The following is a 17,565-nucleotide window of genomic DNA, read 5'->3' as shown; positions in this document are numbered from 1 at the left end:
ATTTTTAGTACCTGATTAAAACTTAAGAACTTAACCTGTAATTACTTATCCTATTCCATTTTAAAAGGGCTTCCCATCCAACCTAGAGGCGCTATATATGCTTTTGGAAAAAGTAATTAGGCGAAGATGTAGGGTTTTTGTGTTTTTTCCCCTTAGCTGGGATAGGGTTTCTCATAGCGGTGGTGGGATGGGTTGAATTTTTCACATTAACAATTCCAGTTGCTTCATGGCTGTAGTGCTTAGGAATATCTCAGAATTTCAACAGATCTATCAGCTGAAATATTTAGGAGGCTTGTCAACACAGACCCATATATTCATGCTGAAAAGAGCATCAGTTGAAGGCAAAGTTGGGGACTTTTAATCTGGGTCCAGAACTGGCTGGTTGTGAAACTCTTAGAAATACTTTAATTTTTCAGAGCCTCAGGGCTCTACTTTCAAAACAAGGCTAAACATTCTCATTCTGAAAGAGGTTAATAATATGCCTGTGAGTTAGGAAGGTACTGGAAATATTTCAATGTCAAGAGAAATGGTTTTCCAGAGTACTGCAACTAGTAGCTAAAAAAAAGAATATCAGGAATATATCATTCAATAATTAATTCAAAGCACTATCTTTAGAAAGAGGAAAGGTGATTGCCAAAGTCACTAGACAGATTAGGATTGTTGAAAGAATGTAATATAGACAAACAAAGTGATAACAGTTAAAGAAAAATTGAATATTAAAAAAGACATCTAGTGGGAATGTGAAATGGTATAGTCGCTCTGGAAAACAATTTGGTATTTTCTTAAAAACTACACATGCAACTATCTATCATATAACCGAGCAATTGCACTGGGCATTTATCTCATAGATATTAAATCTGGAAACAACCCAGATGTCATTCGATAGGAGAATTGTTAAACATGCTGTGGCATGGCATACTACTCAGAAATAAAAAAGAATGAACCATTGATAGATGCAACAACCTGGATGAATCTCCAGAGAATTATGCTGAGTGAAAAAAGCTAATCCCAAAACGTTACATATTTTCATACTGTATGATTCGACAGATATATGGAAAATAAAATTTTAGGGATAAAGGGAGGGCATGGGGATGAGAGGGAAGTAGTTGTGGCAATAAAAGGGCAACAAGAGGGATCCTTGTGGTGGTGGACATGTTCTGTACCCTGATTCTTTCAATGTCAATATCCTGGTAGTGATATTGTCTATAGTTTTGCAAGATGTTGCCATTGGGGGGAACTGGGTAAAGGGAGCATGGGATCTCTTCACATTATTTCTAACGACTGCATGTGAATCTATAATTATTTCAAAATAAAAAGTTTAATTAAAAAACACAAAGGAAAAGTTTAAAAAGAGGCCTAAAACTTTACTTGAATGATAATAACAGATGATTAGAATGTAAGAATTCAAGAGTGAGAAAGACTTAAATTTTAGATATGTGTTCAAATGAAAGGCAAGTGTACACCATCAGCTGTAATCAAAAGTTTTATGTAACCACAGATGATCAAGTCTCTTCTCCTAAGGCCACGGTATGGGTACCTGGTTATCGCTGTACTAATTTCATCGTCTTCATTCTGTACTAGAACCTTGAAGAGCTGATTCAAGATTATAGGCAGAAAACTCATGATGGAGTGAATCTTTTCCACACGCAGTAAATTCTGTAGTAAATTGGCAGGAAAAGAAAAGGGCATTGATTAAATTTAAAGAACATTCTGCTGATGTTTTTCAGAACCTGACTATGAATACCGAAGTTCACCTTTATCTGACATTTTCTTCATTGCATTTAGTGTGGCATACAGGCACGAGGGTTATGTTGCAAGGACACTGTATTTAATTAACTAATTTAAAATCAATTGATTCTGATTGTCAATCATCTTTCTTTTGGAAAAACTGATCTTTGCTTGTTTTTTTACTCAACAAACAGAGACTACTTAGAAAAAGTGAAATAATTATTACCTCTTTGTTTGCTACTCAATGGAAAATGTAAGGGTCTCTTTTGCCTATTCCCACCCTGGAGATCATGAAAATGATTTGCATGTCATGTTACCTCACAAGAGGGGACAAAACTCGAGGTAGGTGACTGAGACATATCTTTCTCTCTTTTTTGGCACTGTTGGAAAAATGCATTCACGTGCGGATCCTGAAATAGCAAGAAAAAGCGTTTATTTCTGATGACACATAAACTGTGTAACAATCATGGTGATGGGAGGTGAGCATTTCTGTAGGACAGAGGCCTCAGCGTGCAAGTGCTTTATCAAGGAGACAGCGGGACAGTGCTTTCATTCCCTCGAGACATTCCGGCACATTGAAGGCTCCACCTGAAGGACGAAGCTCCACCTGCAGGACGAAGCTCACCCTCCTCTATTTCATTCTCCTAGCTCTGTTTTCCTTCTTGGCCACATGACAATGGCTGGAGAATTACTTCCCTTGGTTCTGTTCCTTTCATTTTTTTAAATTGCCTTCTTTCATCTTCTGCTCCTGCTTTTTCTACAGATTTCTACTAATTTTTCTTACATATTCCTTAACACAAGGGAACGTGTACTCTTTTATGCGCATTGAGATATTTTCAGACTTCAAATGCCCGAATTAGTCGAAAATTAGGAAGTCTACACTAACATCATGAAATAAAACTGACTCTTATCCTTTCTTGTGGGCTGAATTGCATCCCCACAAAATCCATATGTTCAAATCTTAACTCCCAGTATCTCAGATTGTAACTGCATTTAGAGATAAGGTCTTTAAGGAGGTAGTTAAATTAAAATGAGGCAGTTGGGGTGGCCCAAATTCAACATGACTGACGTCCTTATAAAAGAGTGAATTTGGACACCAGACACACGCACACACAGAGGAAAGACCACGTGAGGACACGGTGAGAAGGTGGCTATCTAGAAGCCAAGACAGAGGCTTCAGAAGAAACCAACTCTGCCACTAGAACTGTGAGCAAATAAATTTCTGTTGTTTAAGGCGCCCAGTCTGAGGTATTTTGTTACGGCAGCTTGAGCAGACTAATACACTCTTTAGTGCTACTTCCTGACGAGGGTACCTTAGAAATTCTCTAAGTTCTGTACTGAGGGTCGGAGGTGTGCAGTCAGCAAGTGAGATTTCACAGAATTTTAGTGAAGATACACTCTCTGGCATTTGTTGATTCTAGAAGGGCATCTGTGGTTTGCTTTTTCCCTCAGGTCAGTGTCTGTATGTGTGTGTGTGTGCATGCGCACAATATTTTTAGATTCACTTCATTTATTCATCTATTCAACAACTATTTATTGAAAGCTGACTATGTGCCAGGCCCTTGGCAGGCACGGAGGACAGAGCAGAGGGCAAGGAAAACCCGCTCCCTTCCTCTGTGGTCCTTCCATGATGCCAGGGAGTCAGGCACCAAACCACGATTTCCACACATACTTATTTGATCATAATTAAACAAGTGCTTCAAAGGAAAGCAAGGTGCCATGTGGGTGTATGACGAGACGACTCAGCATGTCTGTGGGATCAGGGAATAGGGAAGGCTTCTTTGAGGAAGTGACATCTGAGCCAGATCCAAAGGATGGCTAGGAGCTGGCCAGGCCAATGAAGAGAGAGGAGACAGAGAGGGAGAGAATTTCCTGGCTGAGGAAAGCCTGTGTGTCAGAAAGGATCACTGGGTCTTGGGGGAACTAAGGAGGGCACAGTGTAGGAGAGGGTTGTGGGCATTTGAAAACTGAGGTAAATACTGTGATGGATGAAAGATGAATGGGTCCCCCCAGGGTGACGAGTGTGTGGGCGGTGAAAGTGGATGTAGGTAAAGGTGAGTAGCGGTGGGTCAGAGAGAGGCCTGGGCTGTTTGGAGGAAAACAGTAGGAAGCATGAGAAAGAGAAAGTGGGGACATTCTGAGATATATAAAAGCAGGACTGGGTGGAGAATGACCACTTTGTGGGACTTGACGAGGGCTGATGACATCAGAGAAAAGATGGGTTTAAGGAGTTATGGGTATAGGACTAGGAAAGAGGACTAAATTTGGCTTGAGGCACCAGAGGTTACTGAGAGAAATTTTGATCCAACATATATGTGGTACCTGGATTATTTTGTTTTTCTTCACAACCAAGTATGGGCTAGAGATAGAGCAGCATGAAACTACAATCAAAAAGCAGATCCACACTGAATTTAAGAAAGGAGAAATACATAGTCTATGGAGTTGTAATAATTTGCTTTGTAGTTTATAATTGGTACCATAAAAGTCCTCACTTTATGGTAAAATAATCTGCCTTGCAATGGAAGGGGTGAGTTTGTGGTGATTCGACAATGATAATTCCATTTGTATAGCATTTTGGAGTTCATGAGATATTTTCGCAAAGTTTCTCATTTTGACCCTCACTACAACCTTAGGTAGAGAGATTTTATTGTTGTCATTTTCCTGCTGAGGAAATAAGGACTGCTGGGTGAAGTGACTTGTCCAGGGTCACTGAGCCAGAAATTGGCCAAGGTGGCTCTCAAATGAAGTTCTACTGACCTCATGGTCTTGCCACTGAGGGAGCCTTGGGTAGGCATTGGGAATTAGACTTAGGTTTTTTTTTTTTTTTTTTTTTGAGGAAGATTAGCTCTGAGCTAACATCTGCTGCCAATTCTCCCCTTTTTGCTGAGGAAGACTGGTCCTAAGCTAACATCCATGCCCATCTTCCTCTATTTTATATGTGGAACGCCTACCACAGCATGGCTTGCCAAGCAGTGCCGGGATCCGAACCGGGGAACCCCAGCTGCCGAAGAGGAACATGCGCACCTAACCACTGCAGCACTAGGCCAGCCCCCAGACTTAGTTTTGAGGTGAAGGTCCAAAGTCTTTATTTTTAACATCTCACATTTTTAACACTTGGGTGTTGTCACTGGAAGCAAATCATCTTCCAAGGGGAGGGTCATCTTGATAAATACACTTCTGGTATCATGGTCTGCAGTTTTATGGCGCCTGGGCTTTTATGGGTTAGGGTATTCTATCTCTCCTGGAAGAGGCATAAGATTATGGCGCAAATATTGTTCCCTTTCAATCACCTGCTCTTCTGACACCTTGTGAAATGGCGAGTCTCCTCCCGTAAACACGGGAGACACCTTATAAATCTGTGTTGGAGAAGATGCTGCTATTTCCGGATGACACTTACCTGAGTATTCACTGTTGATACAACAAATGTCGATACTTTGAAAAGTGGTTTGCCACCATCAACCCATTTAATGTCACTCCCAGCATGCTGCAAAAAAAGAGTTTGTTACTGTCAGCATGGCAGTTTGAGAGAAAGAAAATAGGTTCTTTAGTTTATATTAATTTGCCATCCTGATCCACTAACCTTATATTACTATAGAGATGGAAAATAAAAGATGTAAATACATGGCAATATTGGTAAATCAGACTAATGTGATATCAGGGGATCATTTTTAAAAGATCATTTTTACTAGCCATGAATTAAACAAAATATTGAAAATATTATAGGTATACTTGATTTGTAACTACAATGATGCATACACCTTAGTGGGTTAATTTAAATAGTAGAAAGAAGATAACCTCATGCCACTTAGCTCATGTATTTTCTTCGCTTAGATTATACCCCTTTCCATACCTTTCCGCTTGCGGAATCCTGGAAGCTTAAATAATTGGGAGGCAGGCTTGTTGCTACTGGGATATTGTACTCCTGAGAAGCTATCTGATCATGCTTCAGCAGAGGAAGCCATGCATATCCAACTGTCCAAAGGAACAGCAAAGAGAAAACTTTTGAGTACAAACCTCCATGACAAGGAGTGAAAATAAAGCTATTTATCACTTATGAATACCAAACTGCACTAAAAAATTTCAATAAAACAGAGCTTTTAAAATACTTTCCAATTAAAGCCAAACAGATGACATGTATAACTATCTCAGACTGCTTCCTGTCAGTACCTGATGTTTCCAGAGCCTCCTTCTTTTTGGCGTTAGCTTTTGCATTTATGTCACAAGTGACATGATAAAAAGAAAACAGAATATGATGCTTCTCATGGAGTTGTGTTGGTAGCTCAATTTTCACCTGCAATGAAAGAGATAATAGCATGACTGAGATTCAAATAATTTGCCCAGGGTCAGGGCAGGACAAAGCATAGGCACCTTGGCCTTTTAAAAAGTCTTTAACTGAAATCTAGGTCCGTATTTAATAGAGTTAGAAGGACTGATTTAACTTGATAAATATCCATCTTGCTAGTAGTTAGTGTTAAGATGTTGATATTTTTACTTCTTTATTGTGGTAGATGATGACCATTTAGAACACCGAGTGTTTTTCATTAGATAATTTATACTACTATAGTATGGATTCAGACACACACAAACACACATGCACACAGACACAACTGTAGAATGTAAAGAAGGCAGATTGAGGACCCATCATCAAGGGACAATATTGAGTGAAAAATAAGTCCTGGCCTCCTACAGTGTGTGCATGGACCAGTTGCACGAACGTCACTTGGGAGCTTATTAGAAATGCAGAACCTTAGACACCAACCCGGACATACGGAATCAGAATCTGCATTTAATAAGATCCCCAGGAGATTCACAGGCACATTGTTGAGAAACATGGCAGTAGCAAATGACGTAACTTAAGCATGGAGCCCATCTCTTTTAAAAAAAACAACAACAAAAAATACGTGGTGTAAATTGCCTAAAAATATATATTGTTGTAACTAAGTAATGAGCCATTTTGTGAAGAGGTCACGCATAGCTCTATAAATAATGCTTCTGAATAAACATAAAACATAAAATTGATATAGGTTCAGAATAGCCTTAATGAGGAGCATACTTCAGTTCCTGGAAAGAAATGTTTTGAAACCCTCCATATTTTATAGTGCTTTTCAGTTTCCAAACCTCTGTCATATATGTTGTCATTTAATTTCCCCAATAACCTTGTGAAGTAGGATGATACAGAAAGAGGAACCAAGGTGAGAGACGTGAGGGGGCTTAGAGTCACTAGGAGGATGGTCTAGCCAGTAATGGGTCTCCTAGAACAAGAACCCACATCTTTAGATCACCACGGCACCCTGGAATCCCAGGTAACTTGCATTCAATTTAATATCAGCAACTAGGGAGTTTCCAGAATAGCCAAAAATCAAGCAAGAAGGTGATAGAGAGCCATACAAATTATCTACCAGCTTATTTATTAGACTCTCTGTGAGTTTATCTAGCTGATTCATTTTTGTATTGTTCTGGAAGGGACTTATTACATTGATTTTCATTGTTGTCCCTGGAACAGCAGCATCAGCATCACCTGGAAATCTGCTAGAAATGCACATTCTCAGGCCCCAGCCCAGACTTATGGAATCTGAGATGTGTTCCCGTAATCTGTGTTTTAACAAGCCTTCCAGGTGACTCTGGTGCATGGTAAAGGTTGAGAGCTCCTGAATTAGATTGGTTTACAAGCTTACATATTCTCTGTATACCAGCACGCTAACCTGATCACAAAAGCCAGTATACAAAATATACAACAATTAACAATGCCATAAAACGAAATTTTCTTTTTTTAGTTAACATAAAGAGCACACGGGAATGCAACAAGTACTCAAGAATTCCAGTTAACTAAATACTAATGCAAACATCCTTCACTTAATAAATATTGCAAATATTCACATTATATTACAACAGTGCCTTGGAAGAATTTATACTCATTTTTGAAATTAATGCAATCTTTTTTTGTAATAATAAAGAGAAAAATAAAACCTTAGTTTCGAACGTGCACTACAGAGTTCATCAGGCTGTTCATTATATACAGTTTGTCCTGTGGAAAAGCTCATGGTTTTTACAAGGATTCTGGGAAGCCCATGAGAGTGAGAAGGATTAAAAGCCAGAGTTAACAGTGAGATTATTCTTTTAAAAAAAGGAAAAATCTTATATGTCTACAGAGAATGCATCTTTCAGGTGGGCTTTGCCAAGGGGTCAACCCATACAGTAAATATTCTATAATGTGGTAATAGCCCTTTCACTTATTTTTTTTAACTTTCTGTCATGAATTTACAGGAAAAAAATTTAAGAGCATTAAGTGGATATGGAGGAAAGAGATAAGGCTAGGTAGGTCTGTGGTTTCACTGGTGATCCTTTAATTGGTTTTAAAATGATTGACGTGCAACAAAATGCGGTAGAGAGAAGAATCATAGCACCCCAAAGACGTCCTCTGTGTCCCAGTCCCCAGAATCTTTGAAAATGTTACCTGACATAGTAAAAGGGATTTTGCAGATGTGATTAAATTAAGGCTCTTGAGATGGGGAGATTACGCTGGCTCATCCAGGGGGCCCCAGGGAATCACAAAGGTCCTTATCAGAGGAAGGCAGGAGAGTCAGGGTCAGAGGGGATGTGAGGAGGGAAGCTGAGGTCAGAGTGATGAAGTTGCTGCAAGGAGGTCACAAGCCAAGGAATGTGGGCCGCCTCTAGGAGCCGGAAAAGGCAAGGCAAGGATAGGGTTCTCTCCTAGGACTTCCAGAAGGAATGCAGGCCTGCAGACACCTTGATGTCAGCCCTGTGAGACCCATTTCAAAATTCTGACCTCCAGAACAGTAAGATAATGAGTGTGTGGTGTTTAGGCTACTAAATTGTGGTAATTTGTTATAACAGCAATAGGAAACTAATACAAAACATGTGATATTCTTAATTCCAGGTATCATATCATCAGGTGGCATTAGTTCAGACCTTCACTCCAAGGTTAGAAATTAAATTTAATCACTGAAACTTGTTTCTCTGAAGCTGTTTATAATACAAGCTAAAATGAGTGTAGTAATTTACCGTTGACCCAGTGAGGTTTTTAACGTGTTATAGCAGAGTGGTGAAGCTTCAGGCTATGGAGGCACATGGCCTGGTTTGAATTCTGACTGTCGTTTATTAGTTACATGCCCTTGGCAAAGTTACTTGTCTGAGCCTCAGTTTCCTCACCCATCAAATAGGAAGGTGTGATGGTTAACTTTATGTGTCAACTTGACGGGGCCATGGGATGTCCAGATAGCTGATTAAACATGATTTCTGGGTGTGTCTGTGAGGGTGTTTCTGGAAGAGATTAGCATTCGAACTGGTGGACTGAGTAAAGCAGATGGCCCTCCCCGGTGGGGGTGGGTCTCATCCAATTCATTGAGAGCCTGAAAAGAACAAAAACGCAGAGGAAGGTTGAATTCCCTCTCTGCCTGATTGCTTGAGCTGGAACATTGGCCTCCTGCCCTTGGTGCTCCTGGTTCTCAGGACTTCAGACCCGGACTGGAATCTATACCACAGGCTCTCTGTGTCTCAGGCCTTCAAATTATACCACTGGCTTTCCCCAGTCTCCAATTTGCCAAAGGCAGATTGTGGAACTTCTCAGGCTCCATAATGATGCAAGCCAATACCTTATAATAAATCTATATCTACATCTACGGCTAAATCTATATCTGCATCTATGTCTAAATATACATCTGCATCTCTATCTACATCTACGGCTAAATCTATATCTGCATCTATGTCTAAATATACATCTGCATCTCTATCTACATCTACGGCTAAATCTATATCTGCATCTGTCCCTTACCTGTATCTATGTCTGTGTCTCTGTGCACACCTGTTCTGTGTCTACGTCTACATCTCTATCTCTATCTATCATCTGTCCCTTGCCTATATCTTTATCTCTATCTCTACTCCTACCTCTATCTCTATCTCTGTCTCTGTCTCTATCTCTATCCCCTATTGGCTCTGTGTCTCTGGAGAATTCTGGGGATAAACAGAGATGATGTATATATGGAGTATGTGCCTGGCCCATAATAAGAGAGCCTTGAGGGCTGGCCAGGGCAGGTCTTGCTCCATGCCATGTTTAGAGATGAGGGGGCCCAAGTTCACTCAAGTTCACGCAGGTTATAAGCAATAGTGTTGACTCATAGTTTATCCACTCCTTTGTTCTTTCTGTTACGACAAGAAATGCTGTTATTGATTGGTAAAAGCTATCTAATGCAATTTTTATTATACTGACCAGTAGAATAAAAGAAAAAATTAGTCTCTCTTGAAAATAACGATACCATAAAAACATCACATTTTGAAAGGGTAATTCTGTGCTGAAATATATGATTGTGCAACATACCCCTGGAGCAATCGTCAATTAATACAGTTTCTAAATCGTGGTTAAGTAAACACCTGCCAAGGCATGTCTTTAGTCTGAGGCGTGCTAGAGAGAATGTTTATCGTCATGCATTATCTGACCCACACACCCATCTTTTTAGGAGCTGCTGGGGGCAGTGGAGGGCTGGCCCTTACCTCATCTGAGAAATCCGGATTCTGGGAATGGTGCAGAACTGCTGTGTAGGCGGCTGAGGTGAAGAGGGGCCCTCCAGGTTTTCCATAAATACACTGTTTAAAAAGTTATCAGTTGAACAATTATGAGTGTCTGAAATGGACCCTGAGCACAAAAAAGGCCACAACTCTCCAGTTACCAATCCTGGGACAAAGACGAATTTTGTGATAACTTGCAAGGCTTAGCTGACATCTAATTAACCTTGGACTTCTTTGACCTACTGCCCTATATTTATTATACAATGGGGCACTGCTGAAGAAAATTTGAAGGCTTTAATTCATCATGTAGATATTACATCAATGCTGAACACCTGAATCAGTTCACTACCAACCTTTTGATTACTAGGAGAGAGCTAATTTGTTCAATTCTGATTTCTGCAGGATGGCCTCCTCAAGGCCCGTGGTATCCAGCTCTGGTCTAGAGTTCAAGGCACCCAGTCCTGGTGACTACAAGGCTTGGTTGGACTCCAGCCCCTGACATGCCAGCCCCCAAGCAAGAATGCCGAGCTGGAAGGATAGGCCTGGTTCCAGGCTCCACCATATTGTATTACTATTCTGTCCCAGCCCCTAATCAGGCCAGAGGTTGTGATATATGAGACAGCCTAAGGCTCAGGCTCCCTCTTCTGGAGTCTGCTGTATGTCTGTGTGATGCTTTAGAATGCAATGAAACAGAGGATTCACACACCTATGATGGTCTCTCTTCTCTAGAATTTTCCCCATACACACTGCTCCAGCAGGCCTGGGGTTTGCCATCTGGTCATTACCTTTGTTTGCTGGATAATTCCATTTCACATTATTTTTTCTCTCCTGATGCTAATGTCATTCTGGAGCTTGGAACGTGTGGATACTGAGAGTGGCTCAAGACTATTTTAAAGAACTCTTTCTCCACCACGTGATTCATTCCACCACTTGAACTGATTATCAGTCTTCTGAATAATGCTACAAAACTTCTTGGCACAGAGAACACAATTTGTACCTGACAGAGTGCTCTAAGTGATTCTCTCAGATAATTGTGAGGGTTACTTAGAAATTAGTTTTGTCCTTTACTATCTCATTCCTCTGATTCACTGAAACTGGGAAGATCTGGCTGCAGGCCCACTAAAAATAATTTTCCTGTCTATTTTTATAGGTTACTTTAAGTTATTTGAAGTCCCTAAAATAAAAACAGTATATATCAAATGTGAACTCTGAAAAATGGCATCCCGTTGCAGTTTTATAGGTTAAAACAGCACCATTCATATAAATGCCATAGTTTTATTGATCTTATTAAATCATGTGATCAACAACCAGGAGGGACTTCCCAGAGCCATTTTCCAGCTCTTCAGGCAGTTGGCCACACGTACCATCCATAAATGTGAGCATCCCATGGGCCCTCTGCGTTAGCCATTAGGCCAGAATGCAGCGCCCTCTGCACAGGCCACACGAAGGGCAGCTGGGCGTGGCATTTCAAATCAAGCGTGCTGAATTGAGAGGCGGGCTAATCTTTGAAAAGGGCAAAGCTTTCCAGAGGGGAATCTTTGCATTTATTTCACACCAGAATGGTTTCTTTTTTTCCAAATCATGAAAAGCTAAGCAGAGCCATGAGACTGGCATTTCTAATAGATCTACCTCCTGATGGCTATTACATCAGGTGCATTTTAGGAAATCTAGAACAAATGTATTGAACTGCTCATCTTTCAACCTCAGTGGCAGAGAGGAGCTGTCAGCTGCCATCCCCCTTTATGCTGTGTCCTTTTGAGGACTTGGCTCACCTTCACCGGCTTGGCACCTTCCTCATCGGAATTTTTGAATTCAATGCACACGGTTATATTTCGTGCCTGAAATTACAGCGAGGGAAAACGGAAATTGTCATTTCCTGTTAAATAACACCAAAAACCAATCCAAGTGCCTAAAATAAGTAGCTTCTAATTCAATCTGAAACATGTAGAATACCCAGCACTTTCCTGTGACATTATCCGTAGTGCTCAGAAATGGCAGAAGGATTTAGAGAGATGTTTTAAAAGGGAAGAAAAAACTCATATTGAAAAGGGGTAGGTGTGCTATTTTCAGAGTATCTTAAGCAACTAAATAAAAGGTCTAGAACAAAACTATTTAGGGCTGATTTCAGAAAGGATTATTAATATTTCACAAACCCATGTATCCTTAAAACTTTTAAGGTGAAACTCATTACTACCCCTTATTAAACATTTTCTTCAAATAGTTTTCTATTCCAAAGGGTTGGCTTATAGTAAGTTGTATTTGGGCTTGAGAAGTTATCTTAATATGATCTAAATAGGGTGGAGTGAGAGGATGGTATCTCAGAAACATACCATACCTTGTTGAAACATTTCTGGCTATCAAACTTGAGGTGCTTGGGGTAAATGTAAATTTGATTTTTGTATACTCTATAAGGTCGGCAATACTTTGTTGAGTCGTAAACAAATTCTTCCACCTCCACTGTGGGTTCTGATTGAGCCGCCACATTAAAAGGCTTGACAGGAATAAAGGACGACGTTACACAGTCTTTAAAAATCAGAAAATAAGAGTTTGTCATTGAATATGATTGCTTTCAAGGGAACAGTAGTTAACATATTTTAAAACGAACCCACTCAAAAGAGAAATTCCATACTTGTATACCAATTTATGTTAAATTATGCTAGCATGACAAATTTGTAGGAGGTAGGCATGACAGATAATCAAGCTATATTTCTAATGTCAAAACTGATGTCTCAAAAAAACTGATAAATCTTTTGGATGGATTTATAACTATCTTCTTTTTGTATAAAATTTCATATAAAAATTAAATTTAGTTAATGATCCTCTAAGCATACTAATTAGGTATTATAAGATAAGGATTAACTCACTGACTTTTACTATAACACTATAAAAATAATACAAATATTGATATATGATAGAACAAAATTTTGTCCAAAGGGTCTATTACTGATCGCACCAACTGGATTAATAGTAATTTTTCCCTACGGAACGATTTCACAACCTCGGCCTGAAGCTCCCTCTTCATTATTAGATACAATTTATTTTATTTTTCTCTTCAGTTTTTACAATCTTTTAAAATCTAACCTTGTAGGAATAGCCTAAAGAAAAAAAAGACCATTAGGAATTTATAAATCAAAACTTCTGTCACTAAATAGTTCGGAGGCTGAAGCTGTGGTACTGAAAGCAAGCAAGGCCTTCTACCTTCCTTTATTCCAACTGGAATCTTTCTGTGCTCAAAACAGCAAAATTATTAGGTAAATATGCTTGGGAATCAGATTACAGGTTTAAAAAAAGATCAATTATAATATTTTTATTACATGTTCAAATTTCTCTAATGTCCTACAGTTCTTTGCAAGAGCATATTTTAACTTTCTCTTTTGTTATTTTTCTCTTCCACGTGTAATAAAAGCCACATCCCACAAATCAGGTAGAGGAAAGAGTTTATCCCCTGCTTTTTCATGCCAATCAATACAAAAGTGATTTGGAGCCATGGCTTAAGTTAGAATGCTTATTTTATTTCATATTACAATGATTTGTGGAAAAATTATAAGAATGAAAAACTTAATAGTGCTAATGGTAATTACAATATCCTGTGGTAATAATCCTCTCCAGATTTGTAGTTCATTTTAGGATGCCTTTATTCCTTCTTTTCATCACTGAGAAAGCCACTAAAGGGCATAATCAGAGGCAATAAAACAAAATAAACCAATGTCACCACTTAAGAAATAAGTTCTGAAAACTTTATTTTTAAGTTAATAGAAGCAGTTTCTGAAATTAAAATTTTCACTGACATAAATGGGACTTTTGGCCATATTCTGAAAAAGATATGTGTTCTCTGTGTAATAACAGAGTCTAAAAATCGTCCAGTTATAATTACTGCACGGCCACTTGGGTGGCTATGCACGGTGTTCAGAGTTACCCCATGGCAACATAGCGTGGGAGAACCCGTCCTGTATTTTGAGCCAGAGGAACTGAATAGAATATAAATTCTCCTATTATGGGATATTGGTTTATCAAATCTATCTGACCTGGTCTTCATTTGCAACCTTCCAGGGTTTTGAGGATTAAATGATGTAATCTAATACCTAGCTGGGTGCATGGTGCACACTAGATAAACATTAGATTACCCCGAATATAATTCCTATCCTACAATACTTATAGTCTGTCTTAATGGAGAAATAAGAAGTCCCAAATTTCTAAGGATGATGAATTCCATTTATCCCAAACTTTGAGAAAAAAAACCCAAACAAATCTTTGTAACCAACCAACTATCCAACCAACCAACCAACCAAAAAACCATTAAATATTCAAAACTCTGTGAGCAAACTATGGCATCATCATCATACTTGGATGCTCCAAAGGAATGTTGTCAACAGCAATATCCAGGCTTCCAGGGATCGTCTGTGTTTTGCTTATTCTGTCAGCCCTGTGAAAGTACGCCGGTGGACACACACAAAATGAATTATTCTAGTTGTCAAGAAAAAATAGTAACTGTAATTCTGAGCTTTGATAAGAGTAAAAGGGAGAACTATAAACAATCTTGTGAATGATTTCATTTAGCTAGCTTTATTTTGAAAACCAAAATTTATGTGATGTTGCAAATAAAAATAAAAATGAAGTTACAGATATTCTGAAGAATGTTTTAAATTTATTTGCACCTACTTTAGACAACATTTATATAAATGGCCAAAGAAGTACCATAGTGAGTATATAGTTTTTGGTAACAAAAAGTAGTGGCATTTGAACTGGTTTACGTGATTCGCTTTCATGAGGAGTTTTAAGAAGTTTCGAGAGCAAGGCTGGTTTTTGTTACACCTGCTAAGCGGACAGTCTGCTTTTTCCCTCTTCACCAACAATCAAGGACAAGGAGCCTTTCCGTGTTCTTGGTTCTTCTGCTCCCTCCTTCCCTTGTAAATGTATGCAGATGCCCCTTGTCTACCTATCCCTGCTCACTCTAATTCTTGAGTCATTGCATTTCCTTCCCTCCCTCTCTACTAAAACCTTCTTGACCATCTTCCTTTATAGGAAGGGGAAAGTGGCTGATAACAATTTCAAGGGTTACCCCTCTCAGGAAATCTACTCTGAAAGGTGGAATAATTCTAGGGGTGAGTTACAGCCAGCTCTTCCCAGCTTGTGGTAGCTGATTGTTAAATTTTTCAGTTATTTTGCTACCATTAAACACAGCCATTATTGAAAATGAAATTATATAATTTCAAGGTGTGCACATTTCTTCCAAACTCCATGTTTGTTACCCTATTGGTAGCTTGAAATCAGCAATGGTAGGAGAATTTACAGCATAGAAATTGGCCATCAGTACAAATCAGTTTTTTCTCCCTAGTGGGTCAATTACCAGCACACTACCAAGAATAACTGTCCTAAAATGTAAAGCATTCGTGAAATAATTTAATGTCTCATCAGTACAGCATCGGGTATTCTAGATGCTCTCTATGTGCCATAGAGATAATTTTCTTTGCTATACACTGATGACATGGGTTTTGTGAGAGTGTGGTCTTCTTCTGTTTATATCAGATTACCCCAAAACCTTTTCCCATTCTCTTCTGCTCAGCATTACAGCTTTTCATCCTTTAGTACACCAGCAAAAACATAAATAGGAAAAGCATCTGTAATTTCCACTTGGTGGCTGTGTTAGCCTTGGGGAAGACTACGGTAGGAGTTCTGACCAGAAAGTTTGATGAAATCAAGGGAGAGTCTCCCCATGTAAGGAGTGGTCTAGGAGATTGTTGATTCTTAGATGGGAGAGGCAGAGAGTTAACATTTGAGGAAGGGGCAAAGGGCCCAAGAATCCTGTGTGTAGTGGGAGATTAACAGTTTAAGACAAGTTGCTTGTCATGAAAGATCTTATCACTATCAGATGTTGAATGTATGGTGATTCATTTAAAAATTGTTGTGGCTCTTATATTTTTCTTCTTTTATCACTAACTTCCATCATCTTTTCTAAAAGCATCTGAATGACAGAAATATTATGAATTACTGTATTCACAGGAAATAATTTTGCAGAGTTTCAAAACATAGTTCTAAAATTCCTTAATACACCTCCTATTTGCAGGTGTCTATGTCCCCATCTTCTGAATCTAGGCTTTGTGACAACTTCACAGTATATTCTGGCAGAAATGGTGCTGTGACAGTTTCCAGGCCCTGGTCTTAAGGAACTAGCAATGATCATTTTCTGTCCCCTGGGACCCTTACTCTTAGAAGCTAGCCACCATGTCATGAGGGAGCCATAGTATCTTATGGAGAAGCTCCCACGGAGAAGAACGAAGGTCTCTAGCCTACAGCTCCAGCTGAGCTCCCAGTCAACAACCAGCACCAACCTGCCAGTCATTAAATGAGGCATCTTGAATGTGGATCCTCTGGCTCCGGTTCACCTCCCCCAGCCGAAGCCATGGGCAAAAGAGACAAGCTCTCCTCACCTAGCTGTGCTCAAATTATGGACTCAAGAGTAAAATAAGTGATGTCGTTCTTTTAAGCCACTAAGTTTTGGGGTGATCTGTTACGCAGCAATAGATAATTGACGTAGTTTAATATCTCACACTCCTTCCATATAATTCTGGCAAGTTTACTCTTGTGATGTCATTTGGGTGTATGCGAAGTCATCTGCAAAGCATCTCTTTCTGGAGGAGATTGGACATTTGAGAATCAAGTAACCAAGCATTATTTATGCAGAGATCACAAATCAATAGTAGCAATGTAGCTGATTTATGTTAATTTCAAGAGTATCCCAAAAATCCTACCTTCTGTAATCTGACACTAGTTTCAGAAGGTCCTCCGTTGAAATCTTGCTACTTTCTTGTCTATACAACGGTGAAAATCTTGAGTCTCTGTCCACATTTCCCTGGCTGTCCTTAAATACTGATCTGAAAGAAAATAATATTTATTCAGGTTGGTACTTGGATATTGTCTAAGGGGTTGTGTTTTTAAGGTGACTAAAATGATTCAATTCCCCATTTATAATGGAAGAAACTCCATGCAGGAATTTATAAAATGGAAAGACAAGAAAACTTCTTAGAAGTTTCATTTACACAGTATATTTGATATCTTTCATTTCTTATTTTCAACTCAGTATCTAAAGTGACAGGAGCCCATGTTACAACTACATTTATTTCTGAGTTAGTAACATACCAAAACCTGGCAGTATTAGGAGAGTGGAGAGGGATAGGAACACGTGTTACTCCTTTTTCATTATTTCCCGGGAAAGTCAGAGTCACTTCAAATGTGAGGGGTGCCATCAGAATTTACGAGTAGTGGAAAAGGGATAAGGTTGTGTATGTGGGTGTAGAGGTCCAGAATCTTGAAACA

At 39.2% G+C, this 17,565-nt stretch overlaps 1 protein-coding gene across 18 annotated transcripts in view; it reads right to left on the bottom strand.

Annotated features, from left to right (window-relative positions):
• DOCK10 (dedicator of cytokinesis 10) overlaps positions 1-17,565 on the bottom strand; it is a 263,089-nt gene that overhangs the window by 66,764 nt on the left and 178,760 nt on the right. For all 18 annotated transcript variants that reach the window (XM_044751296.2, XM_070489634.1, XM_070489638.1 and 15 more), the window contains exons 15-24: positions 17,001-17,123; positions 14,595-14,674; positions 12,587-12,774; positions 12,024-12,089; positions 10,237-10,329; positions 5,896-6,019; positions 5,579-5,700; positions 5,126-5,212; positions 2,046-2,138; positions 1,538-1,656 (exon numbers count right to left, since the gene is read on the bottom strand). In XM_044751296.2, the coding sequence (XP_044607231.2) occupies positions 1,538-1,656; positions 2,046-2,138; positions 5,126-5,212; positions 5,579-5,700; positions 5,896-6,019; positions 10,237-10,329; positions 12,024-12,089; positions 12,587-12,774; positions 14,595-14,674; positions 17,001-17,123 (1,095 nt within the window). The remainder of the gene's footprint in view (positions 1-1,537; positions 1,657-2,045; positions 2,139-5,125; positions 5,213-5,578; positions 5,701-5,895; positions 6,020-10,236; positions 10,330-12,023; positions 12,090-12,586; positions 12,775-14,594; positions 14,675-17,000; positions 17,124-17,565) is intronic.

The sequence above is a fragment of the Equus asinus genome, chromosome 19, assembly GCF_041296235.1.
Source record: "Equus asinus isolate D_3611 breed Donkey chromosome 19, EquAss-T2T_v2, whole genome shotgun sequence".
Taxonomy (NCBI): domain Eukaryota; kingdom Metazoa; phylum Chordata; class Mammalia; order Perissodactyla; family Equidae; genus Equus; species Equus asinus.
Note: the sequence above shows the minus strand (reverse complement) of the source record. Positions and strands in the feature narration are given on the sequence as shown.